At 35.1% G+C, this 15,817-nt stretch overlaps 2 protein-coding genes across 7 annotated transcripts; one reads left to right on the top strand and one right to left on the bottom strand.

Moving 5' to 3' along the window:
- Nucleotides 1–5,452: 5,452 nt before the first annotated feature.
- Nucleotides 5,453–6,172, bottom strand: LOC119675114. Its single transcript, XM_038086301.1, has one exon. It carries the CDS (start codon nucleotides 6,170–6,172, stop codon nucleotides 5,453–5,455), a length of 720 nt encoding a protein of 239 aa, XP_037942229.1.
- A 1,243-nt stretch (nucleotides 6,173–7,415) lies between these two features.
- Nucleotides 7,416–13,955, top strand: LOC119679615. 6 transcript variants are annotated; one of them, XM_038092070.1, is made up of 10 exons: nucleotides 7,416–7,526; nucleotides 8,559–8,669; nucleotides 9,084–9,448; nucleotides 9,511–9,696; nucleotides 9,767–9,912; nucleotides 9,992–11,350; nucleotides 11,505–11,603; nucleotides 11,834–11,949; nucleotides 13,162–13,434; nucleotides 13,503–13,955. In XM_038092070.1, exons 2-10 carry the CDS (start codon nucleotides 8,561–8,563, stop codon nucleotides 13,619–13,621), a joined length of 2,772 nt encoding a protein of 923 aa, XP_037947998.1. In that variant the 5' UTR covers nucleotides 7,416–7,526; nucleotides 8,559–8,560; the 3' UTR covers nucleotides 13,622–13,955. The 6 variants fall into 6 exon arrangements, with proteins under 6 accessions (XP_037947998.1, XP_037947995.1, XP_037947997.1 ...); XM_038092067.1 differs by having other exon boundaries at nucleotides 8,490–8,669; XM_038092069.1 differs by having other exon boundaries at nucleotides 7,417–7,526; nucleotides 8,490–8,669; nucleotides 11,846–11,949; nucleotides 13,503–13,954.
- The last annotated feature ends 1,862 nt before the right edge of the window (nucleotides 13,956–15,817 follow it).

Raw genomic sequence — 15,817 nt, 5'->3', positions numbered from 1 at the left:
AATATTAATTTAGGAAGCATTTTTATCCTTGGTGGTGACAGGTAAGAAATTGTGGCGGGGTGGTTTGGTTGTGTTTTATTGTTGTTCAGGCTTCATTATACACAGGTAGTTTGGTCGACTGTTTGTTTTTTGGGATGTATTTAAAAAGCCAGAATGATACGTAGCTCTTACCGCCGTTGAGTAAAGTTGTGACCTTATGTTTGTGTATTTCGATGCTCTCTGCCGTTTTTATTTTCCAGTTATGCCTTACATTATTGATTCTTTGGGCGTTATCTCTGTTGATGTTGTGATTTTCCTTTACAATATGTCTGGCGATATTTGATTTTTACTTTTTTCGGTGCTTTTCTTGCTTCCTTATGTGTTCTTCAAGCTTTACTGATAAGGGTCTTTTTGTTTGTCCGATATATATTTTGTTGCAGAAGCCACATTTGATTTTGTATACTCCTCATTTTGGAAGGGGTCTTAGATCTTTTGCGGATGGAGTAAATTAAGTCGATATTGAACTTTTTTAATTTGAATTAAAGAGCTTTGGAGACGGTGTTGTTGTATAATACAGCGACTCTTCTTTGTTTTGGTTTTTCTGCTGTCCATGTCGTTATGTTCCTGGAATCTAATTGCTTTAATTTCCTTTTTATGATTCTATCGATGATATTCTGGGAGTATCCGTTGATGTCTGCTATTTTTTTAATGTATGTGGTTTCTTCATTGATGGCTGCTTGTGTAAGGGGTAATGTGAGCATTATATGTATCATGTGGTGAAACGCTGCTGTGTTGGAATGAATGGTTTGAGTTATTGGTTATGACACGTTTTTTATTCGTTGGTTTCCTGTGGATGCTTAATTCGAATATGCCATTTTTGTGTTGCGTAAGTAGGTTTAAGAATGGTAGGCAGCCGTTGTTTTCTCGTTCGTGAGTGAATTCAATGTTTTTGGGTGCACTGTTGAATTTCTCTAACATTACTTGTAGTTTGTTTTTTCTTATGATTGGGAATACATCATCTACATATCTGATCCATACTCTTAGTAGATTATTGTTTTCTTTTAAGCTGGACTCTAGTCTGCTCAAGAACAATTCGCTAAAGAGGGATGATAAGGGGTTACCCATAGGGGCGCCTTTTGTGTTATGTGTTAGCTGGATGTAATTAATTATTTTAATTTTGTTGACTTTGTTTTTGAGGAGCTCAAGGATCTTTATAGTTTCTTTCACGTTAACACTTGGGTATAACGGCGATAAGGGCTACTTATCATCATGACTTTTTAGATACATCCCAAAAAACAAACAACCAGTCGACCAAAATACCTGTATATAATGAAGCCTAAACAACAATAAAACAAAACCAGACCAAGGACAAAAACCCTACCTAAATTAATATTAAATAATAACATGTAAATAGTATAAATAATTTATAAGATTTCTTGATGTTTTTTATATTAGCAATTCACCTGATGAAGGCAAAAGCGAATTTGCCGAATACGTGTAGAGATAATTTTGTAAGTACTGTTAACAATTATTATAAGATGATATAATAACAAATTAAAAGTATTACAGCCTCTAACCTCTGGCCCTATTAGCAAATTCAACCTGGACGATATAGAAATCGATAACATCAACAGCTTCGCATACTTAGGTAGTATATAGTCAGACGGTGGCGCGGCAGTCGACATCCAAAGCCGAATTAACAAGGCATGCTCCGCCTTTTTGTTACTGAATAAGGTTTGGAGCTCTTCAATATTTTTCCAACACACCAAGCTGCGGTTATTTAACAATAATATTAAGAGGGTTCTGCTCTACGGCTGCAAAACAAATGCCTTAGGAGAATTCTGAAAATTTGGTGGCGCCGCACTATTAGAAATTCCGAACTATGGTCAAGATGCTGCCAACTTCCTATAGCAAACGAAATCAAAAAGCGTAAATGGCAATGGATCGGGTACAATTTGAGGAAGGCACCAAATGAAACTGCAAACAAGTTTAGCAATGATCTGTTCACCTTGCTAATTAATAAAACTCTAAAAATTTTCAATGTTAATAAACTTTTATTCAACTTTTTACAGAGAGAAAAATCGGAACGTTCTCCTCAATCAAAACAAAAAACTTAAAAATATTTGAAATTGAATTTTACTTTTTAAATTCAATAAATGCACAGCCAACTGGGTCGCCACAGTACCCCCTCCTAGCGATGGAGTACTAGCAACAACGCGACACCACAACTAAGTCGACAACACCACTCTTAATCCCGAAATTCCGCTAACCTTGCTGGGAAACGCACTACTCTACCAGCTCGTGTCACTTTCGGAATCGGCAACAGGGATTCACGCCTACAATCACCAGAAGTCACTAACTGATCACCATTCAACAACGCTGAAGGCTGACGCGTTTCTGGAACAACCTGTTCAAGATCATCACACGTTAAGTACGCCGCCTTCAACCTATCATTCGAAACAGTCACCTCTCTCCCACGGCAAACAATAACAGACGTCTTCTCATTACGACTCAGCACCTCAAATGGACCTTCGTAAGGCTGCTCAAGTGGAGCTCGAGCACGATCCACTCGAAGAAAAACGTGCTTACAATTAATAACGTCACGCGGAACATACACAGATGGATGACAATGTCTTGTTGATTCAACGGATTTAACCTTAGCTAAAGCCCTTCGCAACGCCGACACAAAATCAGTCTCGGACGACTTCTGCTTGAAATCCGAAAGCATCTGCCCTGGAACACAAAGAGGATTTCCAAACAACATCTCTGAAGGACTAGCATTTAGGTCTAATTTCGGTGTCGTTCGCAATCCCAACAACACAAGCGGAAGAGACTGCGTCCAATTACTTGAGGAATGACATCGAATGGCTGCCTTCAATGTTCTATGGAAACGTTCAACCATGCCATTTGCTTGAGGATGATAAGCCGTGGTATGAAAGTGTTTCACTCCAAGCAATCTCGTCAGTTCCCGAAATACAGCAGACTCAAACTGCCGACCCAAATCAGTGGTAATAGCCTGCGGAGAACCAAAACTTGCCACCCAACCGTCGATAAAAGCCGCTGCAACTTCTTCTGCCGTAATGCCCGACAGAGGCACAGCAACAGGCCACCGAGAAAAACGATCGACGCAAGTCAAACAATAACGCTTCCCCTGAGACAAAGGCAATGGACCCACAATGTCAACATGAACATGCTGGAACCGACTATCAATATCAGCAAACGAACCAATTGGTGTTTTAGTATGCCGCTGAATCTTAGACTTCTGACACGCAATGCAACTACGCACAAACACAGCTACATCCTTAACCAAACCAAGCCAAACATACCTAGCCTGCACCAATTTCCGCGTTGCTCGAATACCAGGATGAGCCAAACCATGGAGTTTTGAGAGTACCAGCTGCCGACAGTTTGCGGGAACAAAAGGACGAACACGACTGCCTGACACATCACAGTACAGTTCAATACTCGAATCCGGCAATCTCAACTTCTTCAACCCAACACCATCTTCAGACTGGCTCTTCAGCTGAGCGAGCAACTCTGCATCAGTCTTCTGCCCCTCAGCAATTAACTCAATAACATTTGCCTCCAACTGAACCGTAGCAACCCGAGACAAAGAGTCAGCCACCGTATTATCTGCACCAGCCAGATGACGAATATCAGTGCAATACTGACTAATAAACTCCAGCTGTCTTGCACGACGAGGAGATGCCTTCTCACTTATTTGCCTGAACGCAAACGTTAAAGGTTTGTGATCCGTAAAAATGACGAAATCACGTCCCTCTAATGCATACTTAAAATGCTGGACAGCTTGATAGATAGCAGTCAACTCACGATCATAAGCACTATACTTAGTCTGCGCTGGACTCAAACCTTTTGAATAAAATGCCAATGGCTGAGTCACACCTTTCACTACTTGTTGGAGAACAGCACCCACCGCAACGTCTGAAGCATCAGTCGTGAGCGTCAATTGTGCATCCAGAGCCATGAAGTTAAGCAACGTAGCTTGGGCAAGATCATTCTTGCAAGCCTCAAAAACCTCTACATCTTCTGGAGTCCAAGAAATTACCGACTTATCATTCTTGCGGTTACCTGGTGTAAGATGAAACAACCGCTGCTGATTCTGCACAGCGTTACGCAGAAACGGCCGATAAAAGTTCACCATGCCTAAGAATTGTCTAAGCTGTTTCACCGTTGCTGGCAGAGGAAAATCACGAACAGCTTGAACTTTACTCTCCGGAGGACGTAAACCCTTTGCACTAATAACGTGCCCAAGGAACTCGATCTCGGAACAGCCGAACTTACACTTGGCAAAATTCACGGTCAAACCAGTTTCTCTAAGTCGATCTAAAACCAGTCGCAAATGCATTCTGTGTTCTGCTTCATCTTTTGACGCAATTAAAATATCGTCGATGTACGCAAAAACGAAATTAAGATCACCTAGAGTCTCATTCATAAAACGCTGAAACGTCTGGGCAGCATTACGGAGACCGAAAGTCATAAAGCGAAACTCGAACAGGCCAAACGGAGTTGTAATAGCTGTCTTCGGAATGTCTGCCAGTGCAAGCGGTATCTGATGATACGCTTTCTGCAAATCTATCTTCGAAAACATAGTTTTACCATAAAGAATACTCGTCACATCATGAATGAACGGAATCGGATACCGATCAGGTTTAGTTTGCGCGTTGAGCATGCGATAATCGCCACACGGTCTCCAACTTCCATCGCCTTTGCGAACCATGTGAAGTGGACTTGCCCAACAGCTTTTCGAAGGTTGACAAATCCCTGTCTGGACTAAAAATTGGAATTCCTTCTTGGCTTCTTCAAGTTTGGCTCCAACTAAACGTCGGGGACGAGCAAATGACGGCGCACCAAATGTCTCGATGCAATGTTCAAACTTAGTAACTAAACCCATCCGATTTGCACTCATAATGCCTAAATCACGGTATTCATTAACCAGCTCAGCATAAGCTGAAACTGAACCACACACACGCACAGTATCTTCTTGAGACACAGCAGCCTTACCCTTCATCATCAAAGTCGTCTTCGAATCAACTAACCGCTTCCTTTTCAAATCCACTAACAAGTCATAGTGATTAAGGAAGTCGGCTCCAACAATAGGACAGCTAACATCCGCAATCACGAACGTCCACGGGAAATGTCTACGCAAACCCAAAGACAAAAGCAGTCGACGCTCGCCAAATGTTTGAATAGGCGTACCATTAGCGGCATATAAATTAACTGATGCAACACTGTTAGCCCTTTGCTTCCAACGACAGAACGACTTCGGTAAAACTGATATGTCCGCACCAGTATCAATGAGAAAAACGGTCGACGTGGCGGGATCTTTAATACTAAGTCGAGCTATACGAACACTAACCCCTTCTCGGCTCGACGACGTAGAAGGAGTGCCTAGTTTTTTGACTGATGAGAGCTTGCCACAAAACTACAGGGCTGCCGACAAGCATTAGCTCTATCACCAAACCTTTCGTGATACCAGCACCAATCTGGATGGACTTCCTGGTCGGGAACGAGTTCGCCTACGTCTCCTCGATGACGATCGACTTTGCACCGACTCACTACGACGTAAATCCAAACGACTCAGACGCTGTTCGATTTGCTCAAGCCTTCGTAAAATCACAGCATTCTCAGAATAGGCTGGACAATCAAAGGCTGACGCTACAGCTATCTGTTGAAAATCACCCGCCTCGCAAATACGATCTGCTAATTTCGCCAGTTCTGCTAGTGCCACGTTCGATGCCTGCAGAATAGCGCGCACTTGTGGTGGCAAACGCTTCAGCCAAAGAGACTTAAGGAACTCATCGCTCACCTTGTCTTTAGCTAACGCTGTCAACTCCGTTAGCAACTGTGTTGGGCGTCTATCACCAAGTTCAACTTCTGACAACAACCGTTGAATCTTCCGCTGCTCGCTCTCACTGTACCGCTCTATGATGCAAGCCTTTAAATTAGCGTGTCTTCCAGTTTCAGGAGGATGAAGCACTGCATCACTTACATCGGCGATAACACTTGACTCAATCGCTGCTACTACCGTGTTGAACTGTGTGATGTCACTCGTAATGGCAGCTACTGCGAATTGCGCCTCGATCTGAGCAAACCAAATCTCCGGTCGCTCGTGCCAAAACGGTGGCACCCTCACTGCTACACGGTTTACGACACTTCCACTATCAGAAGCCATTACTACACCTTCGTCTGCAACTGACATCACAGCTCGATAATTAGATATTTAGCTCAGAAGTTAATATTTCTAAATTTAAACTTTTTCGAAATCACGTCGGGGTCACCAATTTAGCAATGATCTGTTCACCTTGCTAATTAATAAAACTCTAAAAATTTTCAATGTTAATAAACTTTTATTCAACTTTTTACAGAGAGAAAAATCGGAACGTTCTCCTCAATCAAAACAAAAAAACTTAAAAATATTTGAAATTGAATTTTACTTTTTAAATTCAATAAATGCACAGCCAACTGGGTCGCCACACAAGTATTAATGAGGAATCCACAAGGAAGCAGAAGACCTGAAAGGCCCAAGCAAACTTGAAAGCGAACACTATAGAAAGAAATCCAAGCAAGCTGAAAAACCCTTGGAGAAATTAGAACCCTGGCAAAAAATCGTGACAGTTGAAAAAAGTTCGTCATGACCAAATGTTTCCCTGTGAACATACTGGAATGATGTTGATTATGAGTTTTTACTTGGTGGTTATTTTTGGTGGCAAATTGAAAGTTAGCGTATCTACATTATATCTCATAGAAATTGAAAAATAGAATAATATATACTTTATTTAACAGCTAAAGAACGTCAAAAGTTATATTGTGCGATCAGAACACAATAAAACCATATCCAAAGAATGTAAATGAGTGCAGATCTTTACAGAAACTTTACTCCTGCAATCAAAGTGGATATAGCTCTGGATATAGGAAAATCTAAGTGTATAGCATTTAGTTAAATAAATTTATATCAAAATTATGGTTTAAGTTAGAGCATAAGAGAAAATTATAATTGCTGTGATGGTAAATTGAGGGAAATAGTAAATTATGTCGGTATGGCAGCGAGCAAAGTTGGTATTTACCATAGTTTCGAATAGGGTAAATTAGATAAATTAGGTTTTGCCATTGTGAAAATTTCATAAGATGTTTAATATATAAATTTGAAAACTTTTAACCAAAAATAGTAAATAGGTGTAATTAATAAATATTTACATATGTGCAGTACTAAAAATCTCTAGGAAATTTCAATTTACTTTATCTCAATTTACTCGAACTCGCCCACGGCCATAGTAATGGATGATTCAATTTTTATATGTCGTATTAATAATTATTTATAATTCCCATATATCGTTTGAGTCTAACAAATGCAACCCTGCATAAGCTGAATAGCACATAAGTAAATACAGATAAACGGGGTGGATAGAAGAATTCAATGCATTCAATTCGTTTGTCAAATCGTTTTTACTCGTTCGGAATTATTGAAAATTATATTCAGTTGGAGTGTAAAAATAAATCTAGAAGAATTAGATTAGTTTAAAACCTCAGTAAGTGTGTACAAATTCCGAAAATATTTTTTTTCAGAAAGTGCGCCAATTATTTTAGATATATCTTACTGCTGATTAAATGTCAATTTGACATCTTCGACGATGAAGATCTGAAGAAAGAACAATTTTGTGACATTCGACGTTTGTCCAGTTAGATTGTCAACTTCAAAATCAAGTAAACAATACAAATTCTCAGAAATGTTTATATTGAAAGGCATTTATATAAACTATAAATTTCGATGAACATTATATGCAATTCCGCCATCTTGTACCAAATTTTTGCTAAACGTTTTATGCAATTTTTACGTTGTCTACTATAGTTCACATTAATTGTTTTTAGTTTCTATATATAAAAAGAGATCGTTTTACATATTTTAAGAAACGAGTGTAGATTAATTTTGCTTTATGATATTGTTGCCTGCATAAACCTATAATATTGTAGCAATGTTCACCCAAATATACACATTCGTCAATGGTTATTTTAGTAAATTTTATATATATGTTACGTGACCGCCATCTTAGAATTACAAGCGCGTTTTTATTTTATTTTGTATCTCTTTTCTGTGCACTTATTTGGCATGAGGCCATTGCGGTCGCAGCATTGCGGCCCAGACGAAAAATACTCTGACAGCTGTCAAGAAGATATATGCAGTAGTGTTAAGTTTGAAGTTTAAGTTAAAAAAGTAATTTTGAAGTTTTAATAATCAAATTCCTAAACCGTAAAAATTGACAATCGTTTGTCAAAGTCTCAAAAATTCGTAAGTTCAAAAACGTATTTAACATACACTTTAGAGAATGTAACCGAATGAAGCGTTACATTTTTTAATAAAAAAGTAGGCTCGAAATGTATGTCATCAAATTTTAGATTAAAAATGTAGCGATTTTATGTTTAGGGATTTTAGTGCATAATAATTTAAAATAAGTTTTTATAAATATTCAAATTTCATATATATTTATTTTCAGTTAAAACTTACAATCGGAGTTTGTAATAAAATTCTTATAATAAATATTTTAAAACAATGTTTTCGCCAGATATGCGGCATCAAGAAGAAGTAAATGCAGCATTAGATCGACAAATACGACAGGAAATTCAGGACATGGCTAATGAAGCAAAAATACAAGCGGACATTATTTCTCAAGAAGGTGAAAAATTGGTTTAATTTTTATTTATATTTATATTTTATTCATTTATAAATCAGGAGAGTTATAATTAAAAAATTTTTATACTTTTTTTTGACTGTTGAAAATTAGTAGTAGTAGGTTTAATTTAATTTTCTGTTATTAATTTGTTTGTTATTTAAACGCTTGCAATCTTTTTAATAATAAAAATAGTTTTTAATGTTTATATATTTATTTATCTAATTTATAGAGTTTTTTCTAAATAAAAATAGTCTATATATCGGATATTTTTTATATAAAAAGGAATATAGTAATACACACACATTAAAACTAAAAGAAAAATATTTATATAAACAATTATTTAGTCTAATTACGTTTTAAATAGGATGTATATGTATTACTTATTACTAATATGATAAATACGTTTCATTTATTTAGCTCGAGAACGTTTTAATTCTACATCGAGTGTTGAAGAAGTATCTCAGGACGAAATGGATCAGGACGGTGTTACAGTGCTTGGCATGGTAGAAGTAGACGAGGATGATAATGTTGACCATGAAAATATTGTAGAGGAGGATATGGGTGATATTACGGATATGCATGATGTTTCTGATTACAAAGACATGATGGAGTCTCAAGAAAGCAACATGGACTCAGCATCAATGCGTAAACGTCGCGGTAATCTTCCTAAATATTCAGTTAAAATTTTAAAACGTTGGTTATACGAGCATCGTTATAACGCTTATCCAAGTGATGCGGAAAAATTCACTCTGGCACAAGAAGCGAATTTGACAATATTACAGGTAATTCACGTTAAATTATTACAATAATTCAATATTGTACGTAATATCTTCATAAATTTTAGGTTTGTAATTGGTTTATAAATGCACGTCGTCGCATATTACCAGAAATGATTCGTCGAGAAGGCAATGATCCACTTCATTTTACTATTTCTCGTCGTGGCAAAAAGCTTAATAACAGCATGGGTAGCTCCATACACAGTTCGAGTAATGTACCAAATCCAATTACTGGAAGTCCTGCGTCAGAAGTTGTATGTATAAATGTTTCTAAGATGAAGTATTGTATTTTATATAAGTTTTATTTAAATTTTACTGACATAGATTGTGGGTGCAACTGAAGAAGTGCAAGGAGAAGAAGTGCATGATGGTGTAGCGAATGTACTCACTACCCTCTATCAGCAAGCGCCCAACGGACATATGGTTAAAGTTGAACCTGAAATAGATTATGATGATAATGTAATATATAGGTAATATAATATAGGTGTTTTATGTTTTAAATTATTTCTTAGATTTTGTATAGTAAATTAAAATCGAAACTTTTATTAGATGGCAACAAGCTATCACCGCAAATCCAATCGGCTTTAAGTCCCTTCATCCTGATATCCAATCTAAAATATTAACAAAAATTTGCGAAGGGCAACAACAACATAATTTTCAAGCTAATTCCTACACTATGTCCTTACATTCTCAAAATATTATAGAAAATCACATTTTTAAATTGAATTCTAAAAACGAATCTCAGTATGTAAATTCTATTCATGATTCTTCTGCTGCTTATCAAATTGAAAACAATATTCAAGATCCCTCTACTGCCTATAAAATGGAAAATGATATTGAAGAATCCTCTACTGCATATCAAATTGAAAACAATATTGAAGAACCTTCTACTGCCTATAAAATTGAAAATGATATTGAAGAACCCTTTATTCCATATCAAGTAAGAAGCAATATTGAAGACCTCTCCACTGTATACGAAATTGAAAACAATATTGAAGAACTCTCTACTGCTAATAAAATTGAAAATATTATTGAAGAACCCTATAGTCCATATCAAGTGGGAAGCAATATTGAAGACCTTACTGCTTACCAAATTGAAAACAATATTCAAGAACCCTCTTCTGCATATCAAATTGAAAACAATATTGAAGAATCCTCTTCTGCATATCAAATAGAAAACAATACTGAAGAATCCTCTTCTGCATATCAAATTGAAAACAATATTAAAGAACCCTCTTCTGCATATCAAATTGAAAACAATATTGAAGAACCCTATATTCCATATCAATTTGGAAGTAATATTCAAGACCTCTCTACTGCATATCAAATTGAAAACAATATGGAAGAACCATCTATGCCATATCAAATTGAAAACAATATTGAAGAATCATCTATGCCATATGAAATTCAAAACAATATTGAAGAGCCCTTTATTCCATATCAATTTGAAAATAATATTCAAGACCTTCCTACTGCATATGAAATTGAAAAAAATATTCAAGAACCATCTATGCCATATCAAATTGCAAGCAAAATTGAAAAACTATCTATGCCATATCAAATTGCAAGCAAAATTGAAGAACCCTGCATCCCATATCAATTTGGAAGCAATATTCAAGACTTCTCTACCGCATATCAAATTCCAAACAATATTGAAGGCCCCTATATTCCATATCAATTTGGAAATAATATTCAAGACCTCTCTACTGTATATCAAATTGAAAAAAATATTGAAGAACCATCTATGCCATATCATATTGAAGGTAAAATTGAAGAACCATCTATGCCATATCAAATTGCAAGCAAAATTGAAGAACCCTATATTCCATATCAATTTGGAAGTAATATTCAAGATCTCGCTAATGCATATCAAATTGCGAGAAATATTGAAGACCAACAAGATATGAGGTATTTTTGTTTTCCTGTTAAGGTATTTCTATCTCCTGTTAAGATATTTTTAATCCGTTAAGATGAGCGGAATGAGTATCGATGTTTGAGTTAGTGATATGTACTCTGAATACATCTAAATTAATTATAAATTTTTTTAAATTGATATTTCTAGATCTGAGGATGATAGCATCAATGAATATGACTCTTGTGAAGGGGTTAGTGAGGAGGAAGGTAAATTTGACAATTCAGATGCGTGGCAAAGTGTAATGAAGTAAGTTTCTTTTTTTATTTAACGCAGTTTTTAATACATATTTTTGGGAACAATTTACTTCTTATTAATTTTTTCTCTTTTTTTCAACATGCTATTATTTTTCATATGCAATATAATTTTTGATTTGCTGATTATTTGAAAACTTCAAAATTATTCTTCTACAAATTCTATGTACAACTTTTGATACTACTATTTTACTTCGTTTTTTACGTCCAACATTAATTTTACGGGACTGTTTTCAGTACCGAGGAAGTAACAACCACAAGTCCGACGAGCACAAAAAATACATACTGGACTTTGTCACACGTGCCTCACTCCACAACCGTATCAAATTCAAATGTAGCAGGTAAGTTAAAAGAATGATATCTCAAAAGTTGATATATAATAATATTAGAATATATACATTTATAACAGAGATCAGCCAAAATATACATACACATTTTTTGGTGTACATATTTTTATTCAAAAGAAACTAACCATTTTCGTACATTTGGGTTTTAAATATAGTTATTGTTACAGTAATTCAATGCAAATCCTATAAATGTATCTAAGGCCATAAATATTTTTGAAATATATATAATATATATTATATATGTATAAAATATATAGTATAATATAGTATGTCAAGATGCGCTGACTTTGAGCTTCAAATTGGTAGGGCATGGTAGGTAGGGTTCGATTCCTGATACCTGCAGTCTCAAAAAATTATTTACGAATAATTAAATACAAGAATTAAGTTCAAGACTACTGATGAACGATATTTGACAATACTCGAAACAGTTGTATGGTCAGCCAAAAATACAATTAATTAAAATAATATAAAATGCATTTTTGTTGTTGTAGTTCACTACTGTTCGTAAAACCTCTTCTAGAATTTTAATAAAAATCAGCAGATACATTGATAAGGTACTCGGTGACGTAGTCAATGCTTTGAAAGGTTCCAACAAGTACAAATTTTCCAATAAAAAGTACAGAGTTCGACTAAATACTAGAGTTAGCTAAAACCCAATCAGTATGATTATGTAAATGAAAACATCGCTGATGCTGAGAACAGTCATTACAGCTGCGTTATTTATATTGATTGTGATATTGCAGACAGAATAGTTCAAGAGTGTGAGTTATCTATGACTAGAATTTCATAAATTCATTGGAATCAACAGCAAAAGCCAGTTGTTCAGGTTTTGTGCTTTTGTGGGGAAAAAATTAGGAGATTACAAATATCAAGCAAACATACACCTGATTTCCTGTTCTTGTTGGGAAAGGTGACCGACTTTTAGACGTCTATATAGACAAGTGTTTGCCCGTACTCCCTTTTACAAAATAGTTTACCATTTACCATACAACTAGTTTTTTTGGAGTTAAAACACTTTTATGTGATTCAACTACTACAACAACATCTCGTGGTCGAAATTTTAATTAAATTTTTTTTTGATCCACTCTACGGAATCATAATATTTTTATATGCTTAAGTTCCTACAACAATAACTTGTAGTCAAATTTTTTCCTTTTCTTATTTTTTTAATATTGTAAAATAATCAAAGATGTATATATATTTCAGATCACAATATTTTAGCAGCACAAGCCGCAGCAAATGTAAATGCTGTCGTATCCTCTGCTCAATTAGTTGAAGAAGAAGAGGAAGACGAGGAGGATGAAGATGAGGATGATGAAGTGGAAGCGGAAGCGGAAGAACAAGAAATTGTGGGCGCTGAGGGAACTGTTTTTACATCCTCAAACGTGATTACAACCGACGATGACAACAATAATGTCAGTGAAACAAGAGCTAATTATCCGTCTGTGAAACTTAGCAATCCAAGCGGATGCAATAAAAGTAAGCTAATAAATATATCTCAAATTTGTGAATATTTTAATACTTTTGATATTGTTATTTTCTTTTAGCGAGCTATCGCGATGAAAAGGACAAATTTAAATGTTTATATTTGCTCGTGGAGACTGCAGTTGCAGTACGTCAAAGAGAAAAAGTAAAAGATGATGAACTTCATGTTCTTGGCAATTGAAGATTTCTGTTTTAGATTTTAATGCGCGCAAACAGTTAAACGTTGAACAGCAATGTGAATAGTAGCCCATATTTTTGTTTTAAATTGATTATAATCATAAGTACTTTTATTCCCACCTCACAGAGAAGTCATGCATTTTAATATCTCTAAAAATTAGTTTAATTTCATTGTATGTACAGAATATTTGTATATATGTTTAAGAAATGTTTGTAGGCGACTATTTGAATTGTAAAATAAACTAATTACTATAATATTAAGAATATTTAATTGTTAGATGTGTATATCATAAAAACCATTTGTAATTTAAAATAATTATTTAATATTCGTACTATTAAGAAAAAAAATTCATCTCACACATACGTTTACACTCATAAAATATTTCATATTTAGTGAAGTGATAATTTTTTATTTGTGCTAAATTGTTTAAAAAAATATATTTTCTATTAAATAATTTGTTCATTTCAACTTTTTATGCTACAATAAATAAACAATTTTAAGTAATTTTAAAAGCTCTAAAGATAATAAAGTAAAGTAAATACATCGTTACATATTTGCATTAAATTTTGAGTTTATAGTCAAAAAATGAGATGAGAATTACGAATGTAAAGGAAATCTTTTTCTATTCATGTTGAGATTTAATATTTTTATATAGTAAATAAAAATAAAAATTTATGAAGTGATTAGAAAGCGTTTGAAGGAGTACTGATTTGGTATAATGAACAGAGAGATGTTCCCAAGCAATCCTCTCTCATTTCATACTTCCCTTACCCAACCATATTTTAACCCATGTATTTGTATTTATAATTCCTTTCATGTTATCTGTCCTATCTATTGTCATGAGCTATCACAACAATAACAGGAGATTGAAATTAAAAAGGCATAAATCTAATTTAGATAAATTTAAATCTAACGAAAAGGGAGCTTTTCTATAAAAGTTTAGGATATTCCATTTGAAGCTATAAATCTACAGAGAACGAGCGCCCCCTGCCCCTACCTGTGTACACCCATGAGTGCTCACCATTGTTGTGTTTCAGAACCGTGATTTAAGCAGACTTAAGTCATAAACTTTACTGTTTACTTAATTCATATTTTAGTGAATTTTGCAAGTTAAGTCAAAAATTCAACCCTTATTTACACAACATAAATATTTCCTTGTACTCAACATCACTCTTACCGGTTTATATTACCCTAGAGACCATTAAAAAAAGTACCTTCCGCTATTTTTTGCCTATAATAATACCTATAATAAAAATAAATCCTCGGAACTCATCCAAAGAGACCGCGTGAACACTGCAAGGCTTACTGCACTTCTTTCTGGTCATTGATGTGTAGGAACTCACGCAGAGAAACTGCGCATTCCACATAACCCTCACTGCAGAAATTGTGGAAACCTGCACAAGAAAGAAATCATAATACATTTCCTCTGTGAATGCCCGGCTTTGGCGTCCAGAAGATATAGGTTCTTATGAAGATATTACTTTGATAGTTTATCAAAATGTTCATGGGTCAAGACGAAAGACTTATCAAATTATCTAAATTCGGGGGGATGGATTTAGTCTTTATTCTTCTATACTATGGTTCTTGCGCGGAATGTGATAGCAAAACAGCGAAAAATTTATAATTGAGGTACATGGAAGTTATCTAATGGCCTGCCACTGCATTCAACCAACCAACCAACATCACTTCCCAACAAAATTATTTTAACCGCTTCGCATTGTGCGCTGATGAAGCTCATCGCTCTTCTTGCCAATATGGTTCTCTATAGTACTTGAGTGCATTATTTCTTAATAATACCAAGAGCTCTATTCTCGCTTTACGCCGAATGCTTGAAATGAGTTTGAAATAACCGTTTTCGTTGCACCTTCCTTGTAACGGATACTGAAAATATTTTGATGGCTGTTCAAGCGTCCAAAACATAACGAGAGCAAAGCGCTTGCTTTCAATGACATAACGAGTGAAAAGAAATGTCACTTGTCACATTGGAGCGTATTGAAACTGTTATTAAAGCAATCGGTTGCTTACTGTCTTATTACAGTAATTTTAGCAAATATTTAAAAGGCTTTTAGGTTAAAATAAGACAAATGAAAAGTAAATTAGAAGTTTGCGCTATAAAGTTAACTCTAAAGCATGATTGCAATGAAGTTGAGCACACATTTTACTCTAGAACTGCTCACAATTAAGCTGAAGTCGCTGGTT

This window comes from Teleopsis dalmanni, chromosome 2 (assembly GCF_002237135.1).
Source record: "Teleopsis dalmanni isolate 2A chromosome 2, ASM223713v2, whole genome shotgun sequence".
NCBI lineage: Eukaryota > Metazoa > Arthropoda > Insecta > Diptera > Diopsidae > Teleopsis > Teleopsis dalmanni.
Note: the sequence above shows the minus strand (reverse complement) of the source record. Positions and strands in the feature narration are given on the sequence as shown.

What these genes read in the sequence shown, in the direction of transcription:
- LOC119675114 (XM_038086301.1), bottom strand. Translation starts at nt 6,172, where the DNA reads ATGGCTTCTGATAGTGGAAGTGTCGTAAACCGTGTAGCAGTGAGGGTG.
- LOC119679615 (XM_038092067.1), top strand. Translation starts at nt 8,546, where the DNA reads ATGTTTTCGCCAGATATGCGGCATCAAGAAGAAGTAAATGCAGCATTA. An exon ending in GAAGTCCTGCGTCAGAAGTT is followed by an intron (nt 9,697 to 9,766) that starts GTATGTATAAAT and finishes TTACTGACATAG; the next exon opens with ATTGTGGGTGCAACTGAAGA. An exon ending in TCCAAGCGGATGCAATAAAA is followed by an intron (nt 13,435 to 13,502) that starts GTAAGCTAATAA and finishes ATTTTCTTTTAG; the next exon opens with CGAGCTATCGCGATGAAAAG.